This window comes from Hyperoodon ampullatus (assembly GCF_949752795.1).
Source record: "Hyperoodon ampullatus genome assembly, chromosome: 11".
Classification (NCBI taxonomy): domain Eukaryota; kingdom Metazoa; phylum Chordata; class Mammalia; order Artiodactyla; family Ziphiidae; genus Hyperoodon; species Hyperoodon ampullatus.
Genome location: NC_136924.1, coordinates 72,483,300 through 72,501,512, shown reverse-complemented (window position 1 = coordinate 72,501,512; position 18,213 = coordinate 72,483,300). Strand labels below are relative to the sequence as shown.

The 18,213-nt window shown below is 40.3% G+C and overlaps 1 protein-coding gene across 1 annotated transcript in view; it reads right to left on the bottom strand.

The window, feature by feature from the left end:
• Positions 1-288: 288 nt before the first annotated feature.
• The window catches only part of KCNMB4 (potassium calcium-activated channel subfamily M regulatory beta subunit 4), a gene marked incomplete at its 5' end in the record, with an annotated part of 69,457 nt that continues 51,532 nt past the window's right edge, over positions 289-18,213 (bottom strand). Inside the window, one exon of the mRNA XM_079715199.1 lies at positions 289-662. Coding sequence (XP_079571325.1) covers positions 494-662 — 169 coding nt within the window. The 3' untranslated portion in view covers positions 289-493. The remainder of the gene's footprint in view (positions 663-18,213) is intronic.

The following is an 18,213-nucleotide window of genomic DNA, read 5'->3' as shown; positions in this document are numbered from 1 at the left end:
GGGGATTACATTGTGAGGTCAAGACTTGTGCAGGAATTCCTGTCTCCAAGTAAAAGTTTAATCTAGCAAAATCAAATGAAACCCGTAAGACCCTTTTTTTAAAACCCTGGTGTTCTAAGCATAAAAAAGAAAATAGAAAAGAACACAGACCACTCTCTTTTAATATTTTTAAGTAGCATAAATCATAATGGCTTGTATTCTACACTGTACAATTATATACTGTTACTTCCCGAAGAAAATTAACTTCTACTGGATTTTCTGAAACAGATACTCCATACAGCTTGACCCTTTAGCCATCGCTACAACACATGGAAAACAATCTATGAGGTTCCAAGTCTTCCGGTTGTGCCTGTTTCTGCTATCATTGAGGGGGAGCCTCTCAGAGACCTCTCACAGCCCCTTCCATCTCCTGCGCCAGGAAGCAGGCTCTGCAGGTAGATGTGTGCAGATGAGTGCACCTTCTGTGCTTTGCTTCCCATAAGCCAACTCCCCTTTAAGAGAACTTGCGCTTCTTCATGGCTTCTGCCTTGACTGCCAGGCTCTTGGCACAGATGGTCAGGACCACAATGAGAACGCCCACCACAAATGTCACCAGGGGCCAGAGGAAGCAATGCAGGAGGACAATCTCATCATGCGTGCGATGCAGGAGCACGTCATCTGGTCTGCAAGACAGTGGAGAATAGGAAAGAAAGAGTGGTCAACTGCCTTGCCATGACATAACTCTTCACAGCGTGGAGCTCAACTTGCTTTCTAGACCAAAGGTCATAACCATCATTGAAAGCAAAGACTTCACGCTGACTATAAATACTGTACTTCGTGCTTCAGATCCATTATGAAAAGTTCTGAGGTCTTGAATCAAGTAATTGATGCATATTATTTATAATGTGATTTACAGGTAAAATGTCAAAAGTATAGCAATCTCTTACACTATTATTTTCCTCCATTCTAAGTTGCTTAACATATTCCACTTTCTCACGCATCTTTTAATGTCTGCTGAATCAGTCTAAAAATTGCTTACGGGTTGGCACTGTCAAACAAACCCAGACCCAAATGATGGTTTTTTTTTTTTTTTTTTTTTTGCAGTACGTGGGCCTCTCAATGTTGTGGCCTCTCCCATTGCGGAACACAGGCTCCGGACGTGCAGGCTCAGCGGCCATGGCTCACGGGCCTAGCCACTCCACGGCATGTGGGATCTTCCCGGACTGGGGCACGAACCCGTGTCCTCTGCATCAGCAGGCGGACTCTCAATCACTGTGCCACCAGGGAAGCCCCTTGTTTTGTTTTTTACCCCTTTCACCCATTTTGCCCACTTCCCCAACCCTCCACTTCTGGCAACCACCAATCCAATCTCTGTATCTATAAGCCCAGTTGTTTGTTGTTGTTGTTTATATGTATTTATATATTTATATGTGATTCCACATGTAAGTAAAATCATATGACACATATAAGTGAAATCATATGACATTTGTCTTTCTCTATCTGACTTATTTCACTTAACATAATACTCTCAAGGTCTATCCATGTTGTCACAAATGGCAAGATTTTGTTCTTTTTTATGGTTGAATAATATTCCATTATATATATAATATATAACTTACATGTAAAATCACATTTTCTTTAGCCATTCATCCATTGTTGGACACAGGTTGTTGTCATGTCTTGGCTATTGTAAGTAATGCTGCAATAAACATGTGGGTGCATATATCTTTTCAAATTAGTGTCTTCATTTTCTTCAGATAAATACCCAGAAGTGAAATTGTTGGATCATATGGTAGTTCTAATTTTAATTTTTTGAGGAAGCTTCATACTGTTTCCATAGTGGCTGCACCAATTTACATTTCCCCCAACAGTACACAAAGGTTCCCTTTTCTCCACATCTTCATCAACACTATTTTTGTCTTTTTGATAATAGCCATTCTGACAGGTATGAGGTTATATCTTATTGCGGTTTTGACTTGCATTTCCCTGATGATTAGTGATGTTGAGCATTTTTTCATGTACCTGCCAAATGATCTTAATTTACAAAAACAGTCAGTTAAAGTCACTATTTGAATTTAGACAGAAAGGCCTATGGTGTAGTCTTCAGGTCGACTCAGCTTCACCATGTGAAGGTTTATTTTTATTTATTTTTTTTATTTTCTCATGTGAAGGTTTTTAATAATGAACAGACTAGTGAATGGTCGGATTTAATGCATTTTTCCATGCTTCTGGGTAGGGTTAGCCATCATTTTAAACCACTGACCACTTTAGTGATATATTTTGCAAAGTCTTAGCAATATATCTCAATCTTATCAATGTGGGGCTTCTATTTGCAATTCCAACATTGGTCTCATTCACGGGAAGTGAAGATGAGATACATTCCACAAGCCATGAGCTGTCATCTTTGGCCACTAGAGAGAGATCCTGGGAATTTAGCTTTCATACAAGAGGTTTACATTTTGCAAGATATTTCCATTTCAGCCACAGGAAAGTCTGTTCCATTATGCTAGAGTAGCAATGCTTCCACCAGAAAATAAAATAATGCGGAATAGTCAGTCCAATTGCCCTCAAGAACATCAGAGGCTTTAGAGTATAAGAGCAGTGCATTTAACAGCTGAATGTATTCCTAAGGCGCTCTCACTAACCACAGCTCTCATAATTCAAGACCTATTTTCCCAGAAGACTGACAAAGAATGTTGGATATGTCTCTTCTACCTGTAATGCAGCCATCATTAATAAAAGCATTAATAAAAACGGTTTTGCAGACTGGCTTTGAAATTACGTAATCCTTGCCCTTTTTTGTGCATAATATCATTTCAAATCCTGCACATAAAGTGAGATTTTTATTGACATTTGATTTCAATTAAAATTTGAACTAAGTGAATGCAGAGTCATTGTAACAATTAAGCGAAAATCATCCTAGCTTGCAGAAGTTACTCCTTTTTATGAATTCCTATAGCAACACATTGTCTTCAAAACTTGTGCTACCATTAATTTGTGATATATATTAACGTGCATATCCTTTGCTTTTATAAGACCCTTGACTTTGTCATTGCCTGTTTATTCTGCACATAGATGGTGCTAAGTAATGGCTTGCTACTGGTGAAGGGGAAACCATCCCAATTGCAGCCTTGTTAGCCATGCAAAATTTCAACAAACTTCAAGCCTTGAATGTGAAAAAGCAGAGGCCTGGGTCCAAAAATAGTCAGGGCACAATACAGTTCTAGTCATATTTTCCAGTCTTTGAAATCCTACCTGCAGCACTGTCATGGCTCTTTTTCCAGCTACGAGAGCTCACTGCTCTCAGACCCTCTACCTACATGGGCAAGGGAAGGTGAAAGCTTCTCGGCGTGACTTTCCTCCCTCCCTTCCTTCTTACCTTTATTCCTACCTACCTTCCTTCTTACTTTTCTTTCCCCTCTCCTCCCCTCCCCTTCTTTCTTGGATTGTTCTACTCCTGCAGAATTGATTTGTACAAAGATGAACTAGATTCTTCATCAACGGGGGAGAGGGTACAATAATGTGAATGTACTTAATACCACGGACTATACACATATATGCGGTTAAAATGGTTTAAAAAAAGGAGGGGGGTTGGCAGAGGGGGACTTGAATTTTTAACACTCTTTTAATGAATTTGCATGTGATTTCTATACTAACGTGTTTTACAGCTAATTTTCTAGTAAAATGCTTCAGTGAGCATCTTTTACCTTTCTTCTCTAGTCACTGTTGTTGAAGCTGAATCCTTTACCACAATACTGTAGTCCCTCCCCTTATCTGTGGTTTTGCTTTCCGTGGTTTCAGTTACCTCGAGTCAACTGAGGTCTGAAAATATTGAACGGAAAATTCCAGAAGTAAACAATTCATCAGTTTTAAATTGTGTGCCATTTTGAGCATCATGATGGAATCTGTTGTCGTCTGCTCTGTCCCACCCAGGATGTGAATCATCCCTTTGTCCAGCGTATCCTGTCTGTTAGTCACGTAGTAGCTGTCATGGTTATCAGATTTACCGTCATGATATTGCAGTGCTTGTGTTCAAGTCACCCTTATTTTACTTAATATTGACCCCAAAGCACAAGAGCAGTGATCCTGGCAATTCACATATTCTCTTACTGTGCCTAATTTATAAATTAAAGTTTGTCACAGGTATGTATGTAGAGGAAAAAACATAGCATATATAGGGTTCGGTACTATTCATGGTTTGAAGCATCCATCCACTGGGGGTCTTGGAACATATCCCCCATCTGCAGAGAGGGGGGGCACTACTGTGTTGTACAACTGAGCCAGGAAAATTGCCACAGATGAGGGTGGTTGGAACCATTATACATATTTTCTGAAACACAGTTTGAAGAACATTTACTAAAAAAGAATGTGAGTGAAAGGAGGAGAGAAAATAATAACTGGAAAATGGTGGACCCAGATATTTATTTTATTTAGAAACTGCTTAGCATTCCACACTCAAAAAAGCCCTTGGGGCAAAATTTGATTTTAATATTTCAAATGACAAAACAACATCATTCACTTGAGTTAGCCATGTTGAATTTGTAATCGCTTCAAAAGCCTTCTTTGAGGTAAAAATATTATATAAAAATGTACATGGGGCTTCCCTGGTGGCGCAGTGGTTGAGAGTCCGCCTGCCGATGCAGGGGACACGGGTTCGTGCCCCGGTCTGGGAAGATCCCACATGCCGCGGAGCGGCTGGGCCCGTGAGCCATGGCCGTTGAGCCTGCGCGTCCGGAGCCTGTGCTCCGCAACGGGAGAGGCCACAACAGTGAGAGGCCCACATACCGCAAAAAAAAAAAAAAAAAAAAAAAAAAAAAAAAAAAAAAAAAAAAAAAAAATGTACATGGTTTCTTTAAAAATAACTAGTGTCTGTTTCCATTTCATACGGTTCTAAGATGCCCCACAGTCTCCTTCGATGGGAATGAAGGGTACAGAATACGCCACTTTGGCATAAGGATTATTTTGAACTGAAGGCAACTGAGAAGAAGCAGCTTCAAAGAGAGCTCTTCACACTTTCCCTATTTGCCTAAAAGCAGGACATAAATTTGTAAAGATAGTCCTCCTCCTTTCTCTTCCTGGAAGGAGAGAAGTTAATCACTGTAGACAACTCTATACCCTAACAGCCCAGAGACGGCACCAGAGGAAAAACAAACTTTATTAACTCAGCACTTACCTTCCATTAGTTCCGCATATATTTACCTTCCTATAATATGTTGCCCTAGAAACTCAAGGTCTTTTTCCTTCATCTTGTCACTTCTCTAACAATTTATTGCTTTTTTTAAAAAAAAAAAAGATGGCATAAGCCCAAGTTCTAACCACCTCTTTGAGTTGCTCATCACTGAGTGCTCTCATGCGTATGCACAGTGCACATGTTAATCATCTGCTCTGTTTTTCTCTTGTTAATCAGTTTGTTGTCAATCTAATTTACAGGGCTCAGGGCAATGAACCTAAGAGGGGTAGAAGGAAAAACAGTTTTTCCTCCCCTACAGGAGAAACTATTTCTCTGCAGAGTAATGCTTAGGTCCATCATTCAGTCATAGGATTTACTGAGATAATCTCTAAATTGTCCTTGTGATATAATTAAAATCTGGCTCTTTCAAACTGGGACTTTAGTGCCATAGTTGAAGGGAATGTCCCTCCTCTGCCTCAGCTTCCTGCAGTTTTACCTTACCAGGCAGATTTCACATGGGTAAGCAAAAATTATTTCCAAAGGGGTTTAGACTTAGAATGCTGTTTTCCATAATTCCATAATGCTGGGACTAAAGAGAAACTTTAAAAAAAAGAATCACTGTTTTCAGCATTTGGCAAACTAGATAAATGGCCTGATGAGATCTGAATATTATGTTTTAAAATCAGGATGGTGATGAGGATGTAGGCAATAAGCAACAAACAAACAAAAAAGGATGATTACTTTGTATCTGAGGACTTCAAAGAAGTAAGCAAGAGATTTGTTTGGGGTTGTTTAGAAACACTTTTAAGCCCTGAGGAGGGATGCATACAAATATCATAAAACAAGAGTAAGTGCTGTCTGTGGGTTCCCTTAAAAATACTTTCCTAAGGGTTGGACTTACCCTGAGTTGAGCTTTGAAAGTATATTGTGGACTTCCCGAGTGGCGCAGTGGTTAAGAATCTGCCTGCCAATGCTGGGGACACAGGTTCAAGCCCTGGTCCGGGAGGATCCCACATGCCACAGAGCAACTAAGCCCATGCACCACAACTACTGAGCCTGCACTCTAGAGCCTGCGAGCCACAATTACTGAGTCCGCGTGCCACAACTATTGAAGCCTGCGTGCCTAGAGCCCCTGGTCCACAACAAGAGAAGCCACTGCAATGAGAAGCCTGTGCACTGCAACGAAGAGTAGCCCATGCTTGCTGCAACTAGAGAAACCCTGCACACAGCAACGAAGACCCAACATAGACAAAAATAAATAAATAAAATAAATAAATTTATTTAAAAAAAAAGAAAGTATATTGTGATAACAGTAGCCAGCGTTTTAAAGTGCTTACTACCCTCCAGGTACTCTGGTAGAACATTTAATCTCTCTTGATCCTTAAAATAACCCTGTGCTGGAAGAATATTTGTCATTTTATAATCAAAGGAACTGAGGCAAAGAGAGATTAGTTTTCCCAAGATTACACAACTTAAAATAATGATCTGAAACCCTATGAGTATGATTTTTAAACCTGTACTATTTACTCCTCAGACAGCTTTTCTCAAATTTGAATCACCTCTGCTGTTTGCTGTAATGCAACCTCCTGGGTTTCAACCTCTAGTTCACTATATAAGAATTGGAGGTTGTGGTATCCAGAAACCTACATTTTTGAGAAGCTCTTGGGTAACTCTAAAACATAATAAAGTTTAGTAAGCACTGTGAAAAATTCAAGTAGTTAAAAAAATGTGCACTGCATGAAAGTGCCCTGGGATAAGACAGGAGGGCAGCAGCGGGGCTGGTAATGGGAGCAGGGATAGGGGATGGAAATACAGACCTCAACGCTAGATTTGCCCGGGGAGGGGGACCCTTGTCCTAAATGGTAAAAAGGCACCCCATAGGCTAGCAGCAGACGTAGCTATACCAGATGAGAAGACAAAGATTTGGTGTGTATCATCCTCAATATAAAAAATAGGTTCCCGGGCTTCCCTGGTGGCGCAGTGGTTGAGAGTCTGCCTGTCGATCCAGGGGACACGGGTTCGTGCCCCAGTCCGGGAAGATCCCACATGCCGCGGAGCGGCAGGGCCCGTGAGCCATGGCCGCTGAGCCTGCGTGTCCGGAGCCTGTGCTCCGCAACGGGAGAGGCCACAACAGTGGGAGGCCCGCGTACCGCAAAAAAAAAAAAAAAAAAAAAAAAAGATTCCCTTTGACTTTGTCTTACCAAAGGAGATTTCTTCTACCTCACAGTGCTTGTTCTGATGGCTAACAGGGAGAGGAAATGGCGACCTATTTTTTTTAATGGACTGGAAAATTTCTTAAACTCATCTTAACCAGTTCGTGTAAAAATCTGAACTGCATTATAATTTACCAGTATCGCATGATGGTAATTGTACCCATCAAAAGACAAGATGATCTCCTTCAAAGATCCTATAGGAAACAGAAATCTTTCTAGATTTATTATCACAGGTACTTCTTATCTGAGCAGAGAAATTTCCTTTTCATGCTAGAAAGTTAAAATTTTGGCCCATCTCTAGCAAGACTATAATGACTTTTTTGTGCCAACCAGACCCCTCATGGTTTGTCTTATTTTCTTCACACATTTCTAATTTATTTCATCTTGCAAAACTCTGTCAATCTTTAGAGCACTCATTAAACCCTTTTAGGAGAGGTGTGTGTCAATTATGTACATTTACACGTCAGGTATACAATAAACACTGGAAACTTTTTAAATTGTCAAGCTTTACCCATATTTCTATGAGAAAGAATATGCTGTATCATTACCAGAAATTGCACTTATGTGTTTTGATGAAATCTCATTTTAAAGTCTATAAATGCCTCGTCATTATCACAATCATAAAATAATTCTGCAGGCATAATATCAGTCCAATATGCCAGGCCTCTGGTATAGCAGCATAGCCAAATGACATAAAAAAGGTAATGATTCCATCCTCTGAACCTTCTGAATAGGTGCTATCTATTCCTGCTCTAAATCTTGCTTATTATTTGTAACATGACCTACTTTTAAAAAGAACCTGAAATAGATAAAAATAAAAACAAAAAACTTAAGTACAATAAAACCCTTAAACTGACAGTAAAGAATAAGTACAATGTAATTAGGATGGGGATAATATAGAAATCCCGGGCTAAGAAAAGCTCCTACCTTAAGCATAAGTGCAACTTACCTCTGAGCATCCCAGTGCCCAAGGAAAAAAAGAACAGAGATGAGTTACACAGCTGCCATATAAAAAAAGGAAGCATGCCAATTCACCAGATCGAACTTTTTGCTAGGGCTAAACTCCATAAATTAGGTTGTATGTGTTTTTACATAAAGAAATCTGTATAACACATTTAAAGGGCCTTAATAGCAGTTTTACAAAGCTGGTTAGTGAAACCATGTGAGGGGTTTTCAAATACTGATTCCAAGGTCTCAGTTCTACTGAGGTTTTAAATAAGTTTTCAGGCAAGGCTGACGATTACTCACATCTGGGAATACCTGACCTAAACAATGCTTTTTATTTTTTTCCCAGCTTTACTGAGCTACAATTGATATACAACAAACTGCATGCACTTAAAGTATACAATTTGATGAGTTTGACACATGTATACACTTGTGAAACCATCATCATAATGAAGACGGTAAACATGTCCATCACCGCAAAAGTTTCTTTGTACTCCCTTGTAATCCCTCTCGGTCACTCATGCCCGCAACCCTACCAACAATGCTTTTTAAATATCAAATGTATCAGCCCAGTTTTTCACAATAACTGAAGAGCAAATCGTTCAAGACTGAAATCACTGAGGAGCAGTCTCTGTTATTGGTTGAAAGGAGAGTCTTCTGTCAGGTTAGATTCTGTCACGTGGAAGTGACAAAATGATACCTCACGCAGATAATTTTGTCTGCCTGGAGTCGGGCTTCAGACAGCTCTTGAAAGTTTTCAGCAAGACTCTATGCTACGCACTTTCTAGAAGGAGACTGAATTAAAATGCACCCCATGAAGAAACTGACTTGATCTACTGTCATGGTTTTTAAAAGATTTTTTTTCTACTGACAGATGCTGAAGATTAGCTGATAAAGACATTGAATTTGGTTTTGGCATAATTGAGCTGTCCTTACTGAGAGTAATTAACTAATGTGTTTGTTTAGTTGCTGTTTGAAGCAATCATAAGAACTTGCCAAGAGAGGAGAAAAGTCTGTTTATCTTCTTATATGATCACAGGAAATCACCTAACAGCTAATCTAGTTATCAAGTTATTTCTATGAATTACAGTAGGAAACAGGGACCAGAACACAGGGACCCTTTGCAGTATTCTTTATGGTGATTTGCTCTACGGTGAGCCCATTTTTGTCCACGTGACTTCAACAATGATATTGTGATAAGGGCTTTTAAAAGCTTGGGAGGGGGCTTCCCGGGTGGCGCAGTGGTTGAGAATCTGCCTGACAATGCAGGGGACACGGTTTCGAGCCCTGGTCTGGGAAGATCCCACATGCCGCGGAGCAACTAGGCCCGTGAGCCACAACTACTGAGCCTGCGTGTCTGGAGCCTGTGCTCCACAACAAGAGAGGCCGCGACAGTGAGAGGCCCGCGCACCGCGATGAAGAGCAGCCCCTGCTCGCCGCAACTAGAGAAAGCCCTCGCACAGAAACGAAGACCCAACACAGCCAAAAATAAATTAAAAAAAAAAAAGCTTAGGAGGTATTCTATCAATATCATGGCTTTGCTCCATACATGGCACCTATCTGTGGATGTAAGGCTGATTATAGGTCTATAAATGTTATAAACATCCTTACATTTTCTTAACTATTTTCTCCAATTAGGTGAACTCAGAGTAGTAATGTTTTATTGTGTAAGAGTTGTTCCTCAAGCTTGCCTGTTCTTCATGGAGGAAATTAAATCGAGCCCCAAACTTGCAGTTTCCAGAAAGAGAAATTTGCATTGAGCAAAACTGGCAGGTATGATATTTGGAGCAATAAAGGGTTAAATTAATTATAAATAGGAAAGATTATACTTTAAGTCCACCCTGATGGAAAGTTCTAAGTCTTGGAAGTGTAGGACAGTATTTCAGAACATGAACTTGAGTTAGACGAACCTGGGTTTAAATATGGGCTTTACAACTTGCTAACTACATGATCTAAAGAAAAGTATTTAATCCCTGAGTCCTAATCTTTCATCTGTAAAATGGGGATAATAATATCTACGTTATAGGGTTCTCCTGAGGAGTAAATGAGATAATGCATGCAAGGTGTGTAGGCAGATGGCTGCCTAATAGTGAGTATTCAATATTCCATAAGGAGTGGTAATGTTGATGACTGTCATTACAAATTTGGGGCTCACAACTCAGAAAATGATTTTAAAATGTTGGCAGTAACATATCTCCTACAAATGTCTTCTTCAGTCTAAGACTGCCAGGCTGAAGTCATAGGAAATTCTTTTGATCAAATTAAAGTTCCTTTTGGTATAGATATCCTCATTCCCCTCAGCCTCCTTTGCCCCTTGTAGCCATCATTCCAGTCCTATGCGGGCGGGCTTAAAGGTAACAGTGTTAAGAAAGAGAAAAGGTTTAACAAGCTAACGATTACAGTTGCCCCTGAACAAGTTGGGGGTTAGGGGGACCGGACCGATCTCCACACAGTCAAAAATCTGCATATAACTTTACAGTTAGCCATTCATATCCCAAGTTCTGCATCCATGGATTCAACCAACCTCAATACTATGGTACCATAGTATTTAACGAAGAAAAGCCCATGTATAAGTGGACCTGTGCAGTTCAAACATGTGTTGTTTAAGGGTCAACTGTACTTTCAATTCTAACATATGCACCTCGGATACAGACAAGCAAGGGAAAAAAATCAATAACACTAGTCCTTTGGCTAGGAACACAAATATCCCCTAAATTTACCCCAAGCCATCATTTAACAACATTAAATTATTATAGTGGTTGGGCTTATTTAGCAAACATTTTCCTACTGATTAGGATGGTTGTCTCTACAGATGCAGCCCAGACAAGCAACTGTCTCAACCCAGCTCTTCTAAAACAGAGGCCTGGGAAAACGATGGCAGCTTTGTGCTCCCAGAGTAAAAAACTTCTTTTAAGTTCTTATCCACACTGTGTAGTAATTACTTTCTATACATCTGTCTGTTTCCCCAGCCTGAGTCTAAGAACCCTGAGGTAATGGGCCCATTACGGATAATCCCTGCCTGAGAAAATCTCTCCTGAGTTTTCAGGAAAAAAAGAGGGATTATTGCCAAGACCTGAAAACCAGGAGTATGCTTATGACTTTTTGTCTTTAAAAAAGGCAAATCAATGAATCAATTTTATCCTAGATTCAGCCTGGCATAATTATAAATCCTGTTTTTGTTCCATTAAAACAAATGGAAAAAGAAATTTAAACTATCTAGCTAGTCTCTAAGGCAGACCTAAGACTGCATTAAATTTGCATGAAATCCTTTCCTCTTCCACCCACCTCTGTGAGCTGCTCAGGAAGAGTCACCTGTATCCGTGACTGTGACTGCTGGAGAGCATGACTTTCAGCTCCCCGGCGGCATCAAAGAAGAGGAGAATTTTGTAAAGTGGATGACTGTTTTGACCCAGCAATTCCTCTGAGTTTTTCTTAAGAAAAGCTGTTCTTTGGGGTAATTTGGCTTGTGGGTCTCTGAGTTACCAGGTAAGTTACTTATTTCACATAGGGTTGTAAGTGTTTTCTGGGCAAAATGCTTAAATTTAAGATTTAAACAGAAATAAACTAGAGAAAAGAAGACATCTACATTCTATTTGAGACAGATTATTCCATAATAGTTCTCACCTTGTGTACCCTACTTAGTTGTTTTTTTTTTTTGTGGTACACGGGCCTCTCACTGTTGTGGCCTCTCCCATTGCGGAGCACAGGCTCCGGACGCATTGGCTCAGCGGCCATGGCTCACAGGCCCAGCCGCTCCGCGGCATGTGGGATCCTCCCGGACCGGGGCACGAACCTGCGTCCCCTGCATCGGCAGGTGGACTCTCAACCACTGCGCCACCAGGGAAGCCCCCCTACTTAGTTTTTAAAGTGAAAATCTAATACCATTTTAAATCAATGGGAAAGATGGGTTGTTCAATAAATTGTGTTGGGACAATACTGATCATTTGGGGAAAAAGCATTCGTTCCCTATCTTATTCTTTCCACCAAAAAAAAAAAAAGGAAAAAATCCAGATGGATCAGAAACTTAATTGTAAAATACAAACAGTGAACGTTCTAGAAGAACACCTGAATGTTTAAAAATAACCTTGGGGGGCTTCCCTGGTGGCACAGTGGTTGAGAGTCCGCCTGCTGATGCAGGGGACACGGGTTCGTGCCCCGGTCTGGGAAGATCCCACATGCTGCGGAGCGGCTAGGCCCGTGAGCCATGGCCATTGAGCCTGCGCGTCCGGAACCTGTGCTCCACAAAGGGAGAGGCCACAACAGTGAGAGGCCCGCGTACTGCAAAAACAAACAAACAAAAACCTTGGAATGAGAAAAAAAAAAAAGGTCTTTGTAATGAGGTTTTTTGATATAAGTATGTCCCAAATATTCTACTGGACTTACTTATACTAAGAAATTATTCATTGTTTATCAGAAATTAAAGTTTAACTGGGTTTCTTGTATTTTAGTTTGCTAAATTTAGCAACCTTAATTTCTAAAACATGAAATGTAGAAACTATTAAGAAAATATGGATGATCCAATTATAGAAATTTATACATTTTTGTACAGCCAAAAAAACTCCACAAAGACCCATAGGCAAAAATAAAAACAAATAGCTAATATTCATACGAAAAGATACTCAATTCTTTTCTTTAATAAAAGAAGAGCAGGGTAGTGTCAGTAGTCAAGATGGTGGAGTAGGAAGAACCTGAACTCACCTCCTCCCAAAAGCACACCAAAATTACAACTATTTACAGAGCAACAATCTATGAGAACAACTTAAAGATTAGCACAAAAGTTTTTCCATAACTAAAGATATAAAGAAGGAACCATGGCACTTCCCTGGTGGCACAGTGGTTAAGAATTCACCTGCCCATGCAAGGGACACGGGTTCAATCCCTAGTCCGGGAAGATCCCACATGCCACAGAGCAACTAAGCCCGTGGGCCACAACTACTGAGCTTGCGCTCTAGAGCCCACGAGCCACAACTTACTGAGCCCACGCGCCACAACTACTGAAGCCCGCATGCCTAGAGCCTGTGCTCCACAACAAAAGAAGCCACCACAATGAGAAGCCCGCTCACTGCAACGAAGAGTAGCTCATGCTCGCTGCAACTAGAGAAAGCCCACGCGCAGCAACGAAGACCCAAAGCAGCCAAAAAATAAATAAAATTAAAAAGAAAAAAAAGAAGGAACCACAAGATGGGTAGGAGGGATGGAGATGACATATAGTCAAAATCCATATCCTCAGGTAGATGACCCACAAACAGGAGGATAATCACAGTTGCAGAGGTTCTTCCCAAAGAGTGAGAGGTCTGAGCACCACATTGAGCTTCCCAGCTTGGGGGTCCTGCACTGAGAAAACAAGCCTCCAGAATGTCTGGCATTGAAGACCAGTGGGACTTGAGTACAGGAGAGTTGGTGCAACACAGGAAACATAGACTCTGTGCTTAAAGGGTGCACATGAAATATCATTTGCTCTGAGTGCCAGCAAAGATGCAGTAATTCGAATGCAGGCTGGCAAAGTCCATTTGTTGGTCATGGAGAGCCTCCTGGAGAGGAAGGAGGCAACTGGGACTTCCCCTGGGGACACAGACACTGGCAGGAGCCATTTTGGGGGGTTTGTTCTACCATGAGGACATTGGTGCTGGCAGGTGCCATTCTGGAGTCCTCTCTCTAGCCTATTAGTGCTAGGGGAGTATGTGCCCACCAGCAGGCCAGCACAAGTGCTGGGTCCTCCTGGGCAGGCCAACAGCCACCTTACAAAGGCAGGGTCTGGCAGCCAATTGTGCTGGGGCTAGGCCCACCTACCAGTACATCCACAGTAGTTGGCCTGTCACAACAGAAGGGTGCATGCAGCCCACATAGAGGGCACCCATAGAGTAAATAGCTCCAGTGACAAGAGGGGAGTGTGCTATTGGACCTCATAGGACGTCTCTTACATAATGCCATTTTTCCAAGATCAGGAAACAACTAATCTACCTAATACATAGACATAAACACAGAGAATTAGGTAAAATGAGGCAACAGAGGAATATGTTCCAAATGCAGGAACAAGACATAACCTCAGAAAACAAAAACTTTAAAAAGGGGCAAAAGCAAGCTACCAAATAAAGAGTTAAAGGTAATGATCACGAGATCAATAAACTCAAGAGAAGAATGGATGAACACAGTGAGAATTTTAACAAAGGGTTAGAAAATATAAAGAACCAAACAAAGCTGAAGAATACAATAGCTGAAAGAAAAAGTACACTAGAAGGAATCAGCAGTAGATGATACAGAGGAACAGATCAGTGACCTGGAAGACAGAGTAGTAAAAATCACCCAAGCTGAACAGAAAAAAGAAAAAAGGATTTTTAAAAATGAGGATAGTTTAAGGGACTTCTGAGACAACATCAAGCATACTAACATTTGCATTATAGGGGTCCCAGAAGGAGAAGAGAGAGAGAAAGGGGCAGAGCATTTATTTGAAGAAATAATAGCTGAAAACGTCCTTAACCTATAAAAGGAAACAGATATCCAAGTCCAGGAAGCACAGAGAGTCCTGAACAAGATGAATCCAAAGAAGTCCACACTGAGAGACATTGAAATTAAAATGGAAAAAAGACAACTCTCCCACACCATATACAAAAATGAACTTAAAATGTATGAAAGACTTAAATGTAAGACCTGAAACCTTAAAACTCCTAGAAGAAAACATAGGCAGTACGCTCTTTGACATCGACCTTAGCAGTACTTTGTTTGGATATGGCTCCTCAGGCAAGGGAAATGAAAGCAAAACTAAACAAATGGGACTACATCAAACTAAAAAGCTTTTGCACAACAAAACAAAAGACAGTCTACTGAATGGGAGAAGATATTTGTTAATAGTACATCTGACAAGGGGTTAATATCCAAAATATACAAAGAACTCATATAACTCAACATCAAAAGAACAAACAACCTGATTATGATTTAAAATGGGCAGAGGACCTGAATAGACATTTTTCCAAAGATGACACACAGATGGCCAACAGGCACATGAAAAGATGCTCAATATCACTAATCATCAGGGAAATGCAAACCAAAACTACCACTAGATATTGCCTGGTAAACCCAAGTAAGTATTTCCCTGAGTTCTGTGAGCCACTCCAGCAAATCAAACCTGAGGAGGGGGTTATGAGAACCTCCCGTCTGTAGCCAAGTCAGACAGAAATTGTGGGTAACCTGGGGACCTACTACTTGTAGTTGGGATCTGAAGTGGGGTGGGAGCAATCTTATGAGACAAAACCCTTAACCTGTGGGCTTGAGCCCTATCTCCAGGTATATAGTGTCAGAATTGAGTTAAATTGTAGGACACCTAGATGGTATCGTGGAGAACTCCCTGGTGTGGGGAAAAACTCACACATATTTGGTTACCAGAAGTGAAATGTTTTGTTTGAGGAATAAAGGAGACACACAAGAAGGAGACTGAACTGAGATTTTCCGCTAAAGCCTCAAACCAAGTACATATCCACGTTTCCAAACTTGGAGAATTGAATTTGTCAATCCATAGAACGTACCAACACAGAACCGAAATCTTTAGAAATTTGTGGCAAAGCTTAGAAGTGAAGAAAGGCTCATAGACATTCATTGTAAAAGATAATTACACTTAATACTATCTACAAATTACTACCAGTATGTTTCCTATTGCTGCTCTAACAAATTTAACAGCTTAAAACAATGCAAATTTACTCTTACTGTTCTGAAGGTTAGAAGTCTGAACTCTGATACACTGTGCTAAAATGACGGTGTTAGTTAACAGGGTTGTTCCTTATTGGAGGCTGTAGGGGAGAATCTGTTTCCTTGCCTTTTCCAGCTTCTAGAGGTTCTCTGCATTCCTTGGTTCCTGGCCCCTTCTCTGCATCATTCCTATCTCTTGCTTCCATTGTCACATCTTATGCTACTCCTCAGATCTACTATTTCCCTCTTTAGACCCATACATTGAGGGCCTACCCAGTTAATCCAGGATAAGCCTTTCATCTCAAGATCCTTAAACACATCTGCAAAGTCCCTTTTGCCATACAAGGTAACATAAGGTAACAAGGTAAGGTACCAAAAATACATCGGGATTAGGATGTGGACACCTTTGGGAGCCATTATTTAGACAACCACACTGCCATGTGCTGCTATCCTATAATCAGTTCCTTACTAACGCAAGTTTTCTATCCTTTTCCCCAGTCAGTCATTCAGAATTAAATCATCAACAAAAGCAACTAAAAAAAAAAAAAAAAAAAAAAACCTAGAAAATAAACTCTTTTCTAATGTCCCAACTTGAGTTATAAAAAATATTTACTTTTTCATTCTTTTTTCAACTTTTGCTCTTTTTTGACAAAGGCATTTACATACAAACACACCTGCCTGAAGGTAATACAAAACCGTTCTCTTCCCTTCATCCACACCACTTTCCTACATTGAGCTTTCTCCTACTTAGAGTTCCACCACATTCCCCAGTACCCACTGCTCCTAACCACATCATTAACAGAACTCCGAAAATTTTAAAACAATCCTCCATTCTAATCCTCCCTAAGCAACTGTCTCCTTATTTTCTATAAAATTTCTTTTGTCTTCGTAATACATCTTTGCTACTTCCTTTTCAACTTTACTCCTTATCAAATGCGTCCAAAGATTCTTGATTGTTCTTTACTCCATCTTTCATGAAATGATATGGCACTAGTAATTCTCCATATTAATTTTAACCACAAGCTTACACCACATCATAAATTTGACCTTCATGAATTGTTTTCCCCTTTATCTTTCCTTCAAAAATCTTTTTAAAACTTTGAATTTAAAAACTGAGGAAGAATTTCTACACAGGGAAATTCAGAGGTAGTAAGTGTATAGTTTGATAGTGTCATTTTAATACTGTTGATTTCTGATCCTTTTACCTCTAGTTTATAAAAAAAAAGTTTTATAATTTCTATCCAACCTCTTCTACTATTCACAAATGTGCATGCTTCCATACCATTATTTCTCTCATATTTAATGATTTAATCTCATATTAAATCAGATCTTAACCAGAAATGTGGACGTTTAAGGGTGGGTCATTATGTTCCCAAAGGAAGTCTCTCAGAGCCCGTCTTCCACCTCAGCAATGCTAACTCCTGGAGAAACAGCCTCAGAAATTAGAAATGTTGGTTTATGATGCTAATGCTCAAATTGCCCTTTGGCTTTTCAATTCCTCAGAGGAACTAATTCTTAAACATCAAAAGATGCTTGTTGTGATCTAGCATGTCTGAGAATTCAGTGATGCAAACGGAACTTCCTAACAAGCCAGGGGCTGGGAGGGACAGAAAACAACAGTACTGATTAACCAGGACATCCCAATACTCCCCTTGCTGATTAAGATAAGATAATGGGGCCCCTGAGTCACTTTGTGAAGCCAATACCAAAGCAGAAGGAGAAGCTCTCTTTACAGAAAAGGCTGCAAACACTGAAAAAAAAAAATCACTGAGAGAAGTTATTAAGTGCCTTTTTCTCAAATTTTCCACAAACAGGGTAGAGGTTTCCCTTTGAAATTAAATAAGATGGTAGCCACAGGCTTACAGTTGAGCTGGTGTCTTCCAGGTTGTCTAATATCGTGATTCTGAGATCCCATGATTCAAACCTACTCCATTGTTTCAGGTGAAGGAAAACCTGCGATGCGCCCAGCATAGTAACTGCACACATAGAAAAGGACTCTTTTGAAAGATCACTTTAATAGCCACATTTGGTATCATTTCCCTAAGCCGAATCATGTTCTCATCCCTCCCTCCAGGCAGAGAGGACATGGAAAAGTAGCAGGAGATATAATCACAGATCACACACTTGCAACGTGGGTGTGAGAAACCGTTTCCAGGGAGAAGATGACAAACATACTGATGCACCCGAAATATGCATATGAGCAGGGATTCCATTGGGCATTTGTAA